Genomic DNA, 13,045 nt, shown 5'->3' with positions numbered 1-13,045 from the left:
TATTCAAAAATGATCACGTTGATAGTCTAAACTCTAAATTTACTACAAATTATACAATTTAATGTTTCTCAAGTTGAATTCCGAAATTTTCGTTGTTCTATTTTGAGCCGCAGGCAAACTAATTTGTTCTTAGTAGAATAACAAAGTAACTTAATTATAAACTATGATTTAAATATTTTTGAATTTTCAGAAATTTTATACACAAAAAGTCAAAATTAATTATGAAGTCCTAAACTTATAATAAAGCATTAGCTAATCAATTTATATTGTATATTCTTATTTACTCCATAATATTATGTATATTTGTTTCAGTTTAACATTGTACTAAGTAATTTACACTTACCTTTCGCAGGCGTAAATTATTTAATATATAAATACTAAGTTATTTATTATTAAATTTTTGGTCAATGAAAATTAAACGTTTTTAACTAATATTCAAATGTTATTGAATATTAATGTATATTGTTATAAAGTGATTTGAAAAATAGATTAAAAACCTAATCAGTTTATTTAATCCCTAAAAACTATTTTATGGTCATAGATTGTTCACTATTGGTGTGAAATATACTAAGAAAATATCTTAAAAGTTTGACTGTTAGCGTTCATGGAACTAATTTTTCTTAATATATTTATAATAGCTATCTAATCTAAATAATATTAAAGTATGATATTTTAATTATTGTTCAATGACTTAAATACAATATTATAGTTCTACCATAATTTTTATGAAACATAAAATCTTATTTACATATAATTATTGTTGAATTTTTTCGGTATTATATACATGTATGTAATATAATAATTCAAATGTAAATCGTAATCTCATTACTTAAAACTACTGTTACATTATTTTCGTGAAAGTCAGATTACATAGATGAAATTGTGGCTGCCATTCTATAGAACGGATACTAAAATTATATTTTTTTTACATTTTTATATATTTATTTCTCGCTTTCTATTAATTTTATTCAATGAAATTTATGTGGAATACTTATTGGAAATCCATTTGTGGAAAGTGGAAGTAAATATTATAAAATTCTTTTGAACTTTATTCTGTAATATTTTATACAGAGCTCTCAAAAAATTATTTGTAAATAATACTCATACTTTGTTTTGTCTTATTTTTCAATAATTAATTATTAACATCGTTGTATTCTTAATAACATATTAATATCAACATGATATTTTCCATTACTTGTTGACTCTCATAAATTATGAAACTTCATTATTTTAGCGAACGTTTATTTATTTTCCATTAACATGTGGAACAATTCAAATTTCAAACATAAGATATATCATTCAAACACATAGTTTTAGTTGTTACATTTTTAAAAGGAAAATAGATTATTCACGCTGTTATACCTACAGACTACATTTTATTTTGTGACGAAAAATATTAAGGTAGAAGTATAATAATATTTATTTGGCTTGAAAAAGCGATAAAATAACTTAAATGGAAAAAAACAAACGGACTTTAGACAGTTTGTATATGTATATTGTATATATGTATATTTTTAAATTAAAAATTAGTTTCGCATCTTTAAGACCTAGGCCTCTGATGGTGTGGAACTGTCGGGTTGAATAGTTCCATTATTGACTTTTCAGGTATGTTGTATTCTCTGGATCTTAGTCTGCTAAAATCACCGTTCACATCCACGTATGGTCTTTCCATCTCCAAGTTGGGTTGCGCACCTGAATCCAATAACTGAAAAAATACACACATTTTTCTTTTAATGAAAATAACAAACAATAGATAGGAAAGTAATTTAATGCATCACAATTTTCTATAACCAAGTACACGATTATACCTAAATATGTAAAATGTATAAACTTAAATATGAGCTCTTTAATGGATTTTTAGTTGAATATTAAATACGTTTAGTTATGATTATTTTAAATATAAGCTGTATATTATAATACTAAGTAAGTAGCATGAAAATTGAATAGATGAGCCTTTAATGTTAGGCAGTATATTTAACCGTTTACTCGTATATATAACTATATTTAAGTACCCATTTGCACATAAATAATTGTTGTGCACCTACTTATTAGTCTTTTTTGACGTACATTTTTTCTATGAGAAATTCTTTATACATATATTTTTTGTTAACTTTAAACGTTTAAGGATGTTGTTGTAATCACCGTAAGATAAATAAAACAGACAATTCAAGTTTTCACAAACAATAAGTCTCGAGTCATCAAGTATTTAAATACAAATTGATGTCAAATGCTTCAACTGAGTAAATAGGTATTATACACTTAAATTTTCTATTTTTATCGTTGAATGAAATGTAATATACTTATCATAATAATGGTTTTATACATGTATGTAAATTTCCATGTTACGATTTCTCTTTATAAACAGATGGGTACTTAAATATTCTATCGTTAGTATTCGAATCGAATCCTTACTGAGATTTGGACATAAAATATAATAAGGTTAAATATATTTGTGGATGATACGATTTTTTACGCACTATATTTCTTATATCATAAAGAAAACGGATAAGCCATTTTATTTTGCATTGTTTACGCGGCAGTGCACTTAGCACACGTTTTTTACGTAACTATTGCACGTCTGTCATACTCGAAACATAACAAAATAGTACATCATAGTTCAGAAATTTATAATTTTGATTCTTGAAATTTCTTCGATAATTTGATTTACTTGTTTATTACTTATACAATTAAATTGGATTTAACACACATTATTTAACCTAACCTATGAAAAGTATAATATGTCAAATTAATTGTTACTGATAAATGATATTATTAACTTTTAGGTACTTTAAAAGTAATGAAAATAATAATACAAAGAGTAATAAGTTAAAAGTTATACTTAAGTCTTAAGGTTATTGGTGTAATATTTTAGTAAAAATTAGACATTTAACATTGTTTTAACATTTAACAAAAGACCAAATTTCATAAATTATTTGATACATTAATACATTATTACTAACTACTAAGTGTAAATATTCAAGATTTTATTGTATGAAATATAACTTAATATTTAACATACTGAATTTCTTACCTATAAACTCAAGATACAAATAAACTTATTTTATTTGTGAATATTGGATATACAATATAATACAATTTATAATATATATACATATGTCATATATATTATTAATAATCATAAACACTGCACATAAATATATAAATTGGTGAAATTGAAAAGTTTTTAATATCCATGAAAAGTTTTAAATTATTAGTATTATGATTTATTTGAATTGCCATATTACCAATATGGCATGATTTATTATTCAAAATTATATTAATTTAAAATAAATGTTATTTTAATTATTGTTTGATTGTAACCTTATCGATAGTGAGAATACATAAATTAAATAAATAATAACATATAGTTTTTTTTTACTTTTTAATTTTTAACTGTAATCTGCTTGTGGTTACACATATTTTCACTGTGTGGATCGATAGAGCTATTGTTGGTTTAATAAATTATGTGGTATTTCTATTTGGGCTCGAAAGTACGCTAAAAGTTTTGTATATAGTGTATACTTGTCCTAATGTGTAATCATATGATTTTGTTATACCTACCAATTTTATAAGCATGATTTCGATCTTTTAATAGATAGGTACTCTTTATTTGGAATAATAAAACTTTATATTTAATAATTGTCATATAGTTTATATAGCTAAATCAATTTTCAAAAATTACATTTAGGTACTCGCAATAATAGAAGAAAATATTTATTCTTTATATCTCTCTCTCTCTCTCTCTCTATATATATATATATATATATATATATATATATATTAGAATTGTAAATTCCGTCTCAATAACGTTTAGACGAAATGATTGAGGGATATCATTTCATTACTGTACAACATGGACTGTTATATTTCGAAAAGTAAAAATACAAAAAAAATAAAAAATAATGATTTTTCAAAATAGTTTTGTTATGTTACACTATTTTTAAAGAGGATAATAATACTAATTTAAATAAATAAAAAGTATATTAAAAGTATTTTATAATTATAAAAGTTATAGATAGGTATCATAAGTATTATTAAATACCATACAGGTTTGTGCTATAGGTAATACAAAATTATCAAAAGTTGATTAAATTAATGATTTTTAAAATAGAATAAAACAACTTATTTAGTTAAAACGTGAAACGAAGAATAACAATTTGAAGTTATTTATCAGCACTTGCTTTGGATACGATTCAGAAGTCGAATTATTTTCATGGGTGTGTTCAGTATTAACCACAAACCCCAATTGTAATTTTAGAAACTTTATTGTACTCACAATAATGGGAAGCTATATTATATAATTCCTGATTTGAGCACTTAAAATAATTAAGTTATGAAATGTTTCATTGATATAATATGAGTTATTTATATATATGCATGGTACATTTTATGTTTCCCTGACGCGCTCGTCTGCCTGGTCTCGATATATTTTTTTTTCTTCATTTATGGCTAATCTTAATTTTGACACCATATGATTCCAAAGAAAAAGCTATATTATAAAATGGGTGCAATATATAATAATAATAATTTTAAATATTTTAATATAACAACAATACCATTAGTTAATATAATAGGTACCTATAGTAGTTGTTTTTCTTGGCTTAAATTTAATTTGCAGTTATTGTTTGATGTTAAATATTTATTTTTATTTTTTATTTAAACTATTTATATTTAATATTTTTCAAATTGTTTCAAAAATTACACTCATTTAATAGTATATTTTTATTATTCGTGTTTTATTCAGTTTGAGCATCACAGTAGGTGTACAACAGCTAAGATTGGAGAAAAAACGCGGCCGTTGTAAAAATAATACAACCGTACAACAGGTAGCAGAGTTTTAATTAGAAAATGTTCATCTGCCTCGTATATATATCATTACATCATCTTGTCATTTTTGCGACGCCGTTCAGGCTGTGAATATAACATAGGTATACACACCTATGACCTATATTATAATATGCGCTTGTACACAACAGCCGTTTATCGTTAAACGAGTAAATAAATCACGCTAATGAAATTGCGATTAAGCGTTTATACTATACAAAATATATTATGTATAATATCCTTTTATCCATCCACGATGTACCTGTGTATAATAATAATAATAATAATATTATAAAATATAAACGCGAAAAAGAGAAAACTCGCCTGGATTATTATTACGTAAAATGCAGTGTCAGCGCAAGAACTGTTCGGTTGTTATCCGACGAAAATCTTAGCTGCCCGAGAGCTGTATCATCTCATCGCCTCTGAAACCGTAGTTATTCAGAAAAATAGAGCTACGCGATAGGTAACCGTACGGTGATGATATTATATTATATTAAATTGTTCATGCGAGTTTGTATATATTCATTATGCAGTTTCCGGCCAATGTATACTTATGCAATCACGGTGTTATTTTCTGACCGATTTCAACGTACATCCGAGAGGACGTCAGTGCAGTGTTTGTTTTATCTCCCTCTCTCCGACTCACGCCAGATATACCGAATTTGCATTCACCAGAACAAAATCTGATTTTGTTGTCTTTAATGTTGGATTGAATCAAATAAGTATTGAGCTTTTATCAGACATAACGTTGAGGACATTGTCAGTGTTTGTACGTTTAAAAATGCTAATACATCGCAGAAAAATTGAAATATTGTACAAAATCGATTTAAGTTAGATAAATTATATATATACAAATATGTGATATTGAAGATAATTATATTAAAAATAGGTTCTACTGAATGCAATAATCGCTCTATGTCGTACGCGTATCAATGCTTGTTCTCGAGAATAGTACCTACCTATGCAACATCAAATTAAAATAGTACGCTGATGATTTTTTTCTAGTAAATAAAAACTTACGAGTGATAGATATAATAATAGTTATAACATTAATAATACTGTGATCGTCATCGCCATCGCATGGTAGTAGTTAGGTCAGGCTCTCGTTAGTTCAGCCACACGGGTCGGCGCAGAGTACGAAACGCGAACGGCATCCGTTTACAGATAAGAAAAATACATAATTTATAGAAACCGAAATAATTGCCAAAATAACTTCCGAAAAAACGTTATAATATTATAGATACATCTATGCTTTTCCGTTGTACGGTAATATTGTGATAATAATGTGTACCTATTATGTCGTTATTATAACACTGCTTATAGCAATATACGCGTACGATATCTCGAAATTCATCAGTCACCGTCGTTGGTTACATAAAATGTAACAACATTAAATCGTTACATATAATATGTTATAATAATAATATTATTATGTAGCGTCGCCGGGTCTTATTGTTATAGAGTACATAATAATAAAATATAGAAATATAGGTACCTACATATTATGCGAGAGCACGCGTGTCTGTAGGACCTACGTCGTCGTTGTGTTATATTTTATTACTATTATTATTATTGTTATTATTATTATCCAACACACTGCAAGTGTACCTACACGCGAGTTATTATGCGAGTAATTCGCACAGTCTCGTACACACGCACACATTCGCCTTTTTTTACGTAATATACTACTGAATTTCATCGAGCAACAGAATACAATAAAATATATAATACACCTACATAAGTGTTATACTCATGCGTGTATTACAATTTTATTTTGTACAATTTTTATCAAATATATTGTTTTTGTAAGGCAGATGTCGTCGACATGACGTATGCGCGCGTGTATTCGTGTTCGGAAATATCTGAGGATATTCGGTGACTTTTACATAATTTTATTATTATGTGTACGCATAATGTTAATATGTAATTATAAGATATATTTCAATGATATAAAACTATAAATATAAATTATAACTAATAATATTATATTATACGTGTGCGCGACAACAAAGATATTGAGTACAATATTGACCGCTAAAATTCATCTACACAACAGAACATTTTTGTTTTCAAATTGCTTCCATAATTATCGCATGTGATTTTATGTAACATTGTCATAAAACACTTTGAAAAGTTTGGGTACACTTATAATTAATGTATATAATGTAGGAGTGCTGGAAACACTATTCTTTTTAAATTTAATTAATCACGTAATTTCAATTAATATTTATTATTAATATCAATTGAAATTACGTGATTTAATATTATTTAATATCAATGTACTATTTTATAGATTCTAAGAAAAATAGATATGCATCTGTTTTAGCTTCTGATGAACGGAGCAGCTACAGAAAATGTATTGGTTTCTTACTAAAATGTCTTTTTTTGATTTATGTATGAATTTTGGTTTCTCGGTCAAAAAGCTTAAAATGTGGTTCTTAATGTTTGTCATAATTCATACATTTCTCTTATAGAAACCAAAAAATATTAAAAAATTTTGTTTTTTTATTTGTAAGCATTTGAGTTTAACATTTTGATTAAATTATTTATTTAAACGAAAACCAAACTTTTTTCTGGATCGATTTTAGATTATTTTTTTTATAATTTAAAATAAATATAAATCGTAGGTACTGCAGGCTTGAAACATTCCATTATACGTTTTATATTTTTTATTTTATAAACAACGAAGTTTTTAAAATAGACTAATTTTAAGCTATTTATACCATATTTTCACACCACTCTACTGTACATTCGTACATATAGGTATGGCGCAAAAGTTAGGTTAGGTTAGGTTTATGGCAAAAATTAGTTCAGTCTATCAAATTATTTTAAGAATACCTACGCTATAAAAATATAATTTAAAGACTTTAACATGCCTGACATTCTGTACGAAGCAATTGGTCCATTTTCAAACTATCAAAACATAATTTTTTATCTAAAAAAATTAAATTGTACAATACCATATACAATGTAAAAATGTAATACTCTTAAAGGTAATAATCTCTGTAGTAGTGTAGTTTATGCTTAACCAATAAAGAAAACAAATATTATCATAATATACATACTACATAACATAAACTATCCTTAGAAATATATGTCTTCTTCACTCAGAGTAGTTTGTTTTTAGAATGCAACGATTTTGTCATTTAATTGAAGATATTTAGTACGTTATCCATGAGATTCACTTGAAACATAATGTACTACAAATCACTTTTCTCTCATTTTGTTACATTTTGGTCTAATAATTATAAAACAGAAAATATTATTAGAGTTGATTTATATTTGTATTTGATTTTGTAACATTAATTTTACTATCATTATCTTATATTTATATCATAAACACTGCAATTCCCATACCATATTAATTGTAATTAATTAATTAAAAATATGACTGAATTTTGAGCATGATCCCCTAATCCCATACTATTTGTACCTACTAAGGTTACAAATATTTGTATGAAAATATACATAAAGTAAAATATGTTTATTTTTAATTAACTATTTCAGGATGTAATTTACGTGAATCTGAATTTATCTAAAAATTAAAGTCAAATGGAATGTATTTAATACAATTATATTATACTTAAGCTATAGCTTAATAAATAATGTATACAAAACATAGGTGTCTATATTGACTATTATTTTATTATTACATCGTGGAAAAATATGGTTTCGAGTATTAATATTTGATAAGTTGCATGTAGGGCTTAGAAAATGCAAATGATATACCTACATTACGTGTGTATAATGCAACGGGCATAATTTTTTACTACAAAACAATCTTTGTAATATTTACGTAATGCTGTCCTTAGAGGTTCTATACCACGTGCGTTTAATAAAATCGGAGCCAAAAGTAATTTCAACAACTACAGACATATGTATATCCATTAATAATTTATTATTATTTTTGTTTTTAGATTAGATTGTGAAAACATTTTTATACATCATATTATATATTTCAAGCATGTTATCTACAAAATTGTAAAGTATAATAGGGTAAAAATAATTAATTAACTATATTATTATTATTATTGTTAATTTATGTAACCTTTATAATTATTTATAAAAAAATAAGTCTAAAAAGCGATTTGGTGACTTACGATGGAGCAGTAGGACGAAAATGATATGTTTAAGACGAGTACTCGATAAAAGTGTTAGATGCATAGTATAAATTTTAAAATAACTTGACAAGGTTCACTTTTATATAAATCAAATTAATACCCTTACTGTGGAGTATAGATAGAAGTAAAAATGAAAAAAAAATACATAAATAATACATTGGAAGTCTTACAGACTACCAATGTAGTTTCTTGTAGTTATATAAGCAAAAGCAGATATACATATTTTACATCTTAATTCCTTGTACGTTTTCGAAAGTTATGGCTTTGTGTCTTATCGTAAACGAATTATTTTATTATGATTAGATTTTTTTTCATATATATAAGATATGATGCCTATGTACATTATTAGTTAAATTCCAAAACATTGCATTATCGATGCATTGTTGAATATGAACTACTAATGATGTAAACGTTTTATTTTAGTTGTTACACGATTAACATTTTTTTTTCGACGTTTATAAATTGTAACATAATGATTTATGAATTAAAGTCATAGATATTGACATATAATTTTAAAATCATGTTACGCAAGTAAAATTTCAAATGTATAGATAACTCTATTATAACTCTATTATACCTATATTGGATTTTGAGGAATTTATTCGACTCATGGGTTATGGAATCTGAAAAATATATGAACAACGCATAAACTGGAATTTCAGTTTTCATTATTATATGATTGACCGATAAAATTTTATTATTTCAGAAATGAATTGAACGTAATGCTAACAAACATAAATTTGCAGTAGTTTTATGTTCGATATCCTAGCAAAATAAAATCATAGTTTAAACAAATATTTTGATGAAATATTTTAGTTATGTTTGATCAATTTTCTAAAAGGGTTCTATAAAATATCGTTGTGGGATGATTCGTCAAGCGCTATTAGCGACGTTTTAGTTAAAATTTTTATTTTAAATTTCGGACGTATACACATTACACTCGTATCGATGTAAAAACGCTGTAACAAGAAAAAATAAACACATTATATATACCCAAAACCACTATATAGTTATGTGGGTTCACTCAGGCGTTTATTTATTGAACACACATTAAATAGGTTGAAGTATCGATCATAGTTTAACATATTGAAGCGATTTGGTATGATTGAATAAATTATTCGTTTGGCCAATTCTGGTGTATATTTAATAGGACCACGAAATTAAACCGATGATCTTATGAACATCATTCATATTTTGGCCATGATATTAATATTATTTTATACGTCATAATAACACTAGGTATGCTATTTGTTATAGATGTACAATACCTATACAATAATTATACATCATAGTAAAAAAAAGTGGTATAACATTATATTCCATTCATGAATATAATTAATTATTTACAACATTGTGCCTATATCAAAAATATTTATGTGATAGTGATATTAAGAATACAACATTTTAAGCTATCTATCAGAAATATACACAGATATAAACAAATCTCCAAAAATCGATAAATGCATTTCCATTACAATATATAGTCATGCACAGTACTATACCTACAGGTTTAATTGAATGCCTCCTTTATGAATATAGGTAGTATTTTATAGTGTTTTGATGTGTTTTTCATTCAAAATATGCTAATAGTCAAGCATATTTTAATATTTGATTTATTATATATGTTTAGACAAATATTAATATGCGCGGAAACTTTTGGCGATTATGTTATAAAAAAAATATTCGTATATTTTGTTCAATCATAAACAATGTATTATGTATTGCTGAATTGAATTGTTAAGTGATGGCTGATAATTCAACTGTTCTATTTTGAATTTTAGACAATTAATGTACTTGTATCTAAATTACAACAAGACCGTAACATATGTTGTTCGTATTATTCGACGCAGGTTTAATTATGTTAACAATATTTTGTAACATAATAATATTATATTGTATCATTGTTAATATAACTATTAAGTTAAAATTTATGTGCACGCGTGTATAAAGAAGAATGCAACCACACGGACAACACGATTTAGAGTGAAACATATTGCAAATAAACACGTCGTTATAAATATATTATATATTATATTAATAATGTCCGTCCTAAATATTATTTTCTTGTCGATTTTTCGATGTGTATTTTTTCCTCTCCTATAAGATATATAGCGTCATGTGTCCAGCACCATATCTGAGACAATACCCTGTCAAATGTAACATGTTTCACGTCCATTTTTCCTTTCACTTAGATCTTCAAAAACCATGTGTCTCCCATTGTTCAATATACACGCACACTAGATGGAAAGGAAATTGCACGATGTTACATGGATTTTCTTCTATTCAACGTGGTTTTATTTGCTTTACCCTTACGTATACGATATATATTTATAGGTACATGTGTGCGTGTGTGTATTTATAATATCGTATTGCAAGTCAAACAAAAATCACTTGTGTACTATTTTTTTTTTTTTTTACGTAAGTCCCGATAATGCCATTAACCGAGTTCTCCGGAAATGTCAATCTATTAGCAAATGATTTGGCAATCGCTATACAAACAGTAGCTACGTAGGTACCTAAGTCACGCATTATATTGTAATACCACGAAGATTCCAACAATAATAATAATAATTTCGATGGAACGTTTATAAAGACGTTAAATTATGTCAAAACATCGAGAAAAAATTTTTTTTTATTTCTAAGATCCAAATAACAATATGTAGTCAAATAGTTTCTCGACGAAACAAGATTATTAAACTTGTATTATTCATGTTAATAATAAAATAATCTTTGTTGTTGTGGCTTCTTATAAAAAAAAAAAATAATAATAATCTATTCGAATATAATGATCGTTTTATACGTTTCTTTGGTGCCACACATTTCTATTGTCAATATTTAGCACTTCAAAAACCATTTGTTTTGTATTTGTAAAATGTTTTGTTCTCAATTTTTAAAATACCCGATTTTCGCATTACTCTAAATGTTTTTTTTTTATTTTTTATAGAAGGGTCAATAGGCAATCAACATATTATTATTTATATGCATGAGATATATTCTAAATGTCTATATAAGTTCTTTTTCATGATATTTGTGGCTCATATAGTAACGTTCATTTTCAAAATGAAATACATTGTATAGATTCTTATTTTAAATTAAAGCTATACAACATAAATGTTTTTTAAATTATTCTCTAATGACAACAAATGAAAAATATTTCTAAGTAAAGAACAATTCTGGCCTTGTGTCTAGGGAAAAGATTTATGAGTTCATTTCCTATTCCCTAATTGTTTTCAACTTTAGACATGTTCAACATTTAACAGTCAACAGAACAGAACTAAATGATAGCTTAAAAATTGAAATAGTACTGAATAAATTTAAAGATGTTATTTAGCTTATCAAGTTTTAAGAATTGTTGTGAACTTTTATAGAATCTTGGGTTGAAAATTTTAATTTAAAATAGGTACACAAAATAATATCATAAAAAGGCTATAAATAAACTTAAAAATATTAAATAGTTATTTAGATTTAAAATTATTAGTGAATAATTCACCAATAACTAATATAACTTACATGGCTGCTGCATAATATAATATAGTTAAGCATACATAAATCCGTCATGATTTTTAATTTGGAACACAAATATTAAATTATAGTTTAAAAATGTTTTTTGATGTGTTTTTAAAGTTCAATATCTTTAATATTATCATACCATATATTAAATTAAAAAAATTCATAATGAATTTACTCAACTGTTTTAAGGTTTAATTTAAATTACATCTGTAAAAATAAATTTATCAAATATTCTTTTATTCTTTATAACTGAAGAAATAATTTCTTGTTGCAGATTTTTTAATTCAGCACTCGGTACCTTTATATATATCATGATGTTCTTATTACATGATTTCATACATTAATTTATTATAGTGTTTAAAACATGGATCAACAAAATTATTTTCAACTTAAAATGCAATGTTATTTTACTTTCTCTTTTACACAATAATTTATGACATTTAACATGCATTTTAATACATTTACAAACTTAATTATTAGGAAAATAAGTTACCGACATAATTTGCGTAAACGTGCATTACTGCTGTAGTCTAAAATATATATTTAAAATGAAAAATAACATTGACATTTCATTTTTAAATAATTTT

The 13,045-nt window shown here is 25.4% G+C and overlaps 1 protein-coding gene across 2 annotated transcripts in view; it reads right to left on the bottom strand.

The window, feature by feature from the left end:
- Positions 1-1,225: 1,225 nt before the first annotated feature.
- Positions 1,226-13,045, bottom strand: part of LOC107164781 (uncharacterized) — a 142,774-nt gene continuing 130,954 nt past the window's right edge. For both annotated transcript variants that reach the window (XM_089219993.1, XM_015512728.2), the window contains exon 3: positions 1,226-1,705. In XM_089219993.1, the coding sequence (XP_089076119.1) occupies positions 1,541-1,705 (165 nt within the window). In that variant the 3' untranslated portion in view covers positions 1,226-1,540. The remainder of the gene's footprint in view (positions 1,706-13,045) is intronic.

Source organism: Diuraphis noxia, unplaced genomic scaffold, assembly GCF_037042655.1.
Source record: "Diuraphis noxia isolate RWA-SAM2 unplaced genomic scaffold, SU_Dnox_SAM2 contig0002, whole genome shotgun sequence".
Taxonomy (NCBI): domain Eukaryota; kingdom Metazoa; phylum Arthropoda; class Insecta; order Hemiptera; family Aphididae; genus Diuraphis; species Diuraphis noxia.
This window is presented reverse-complemented; position numbering and strand designations above follow the sequence as displayed.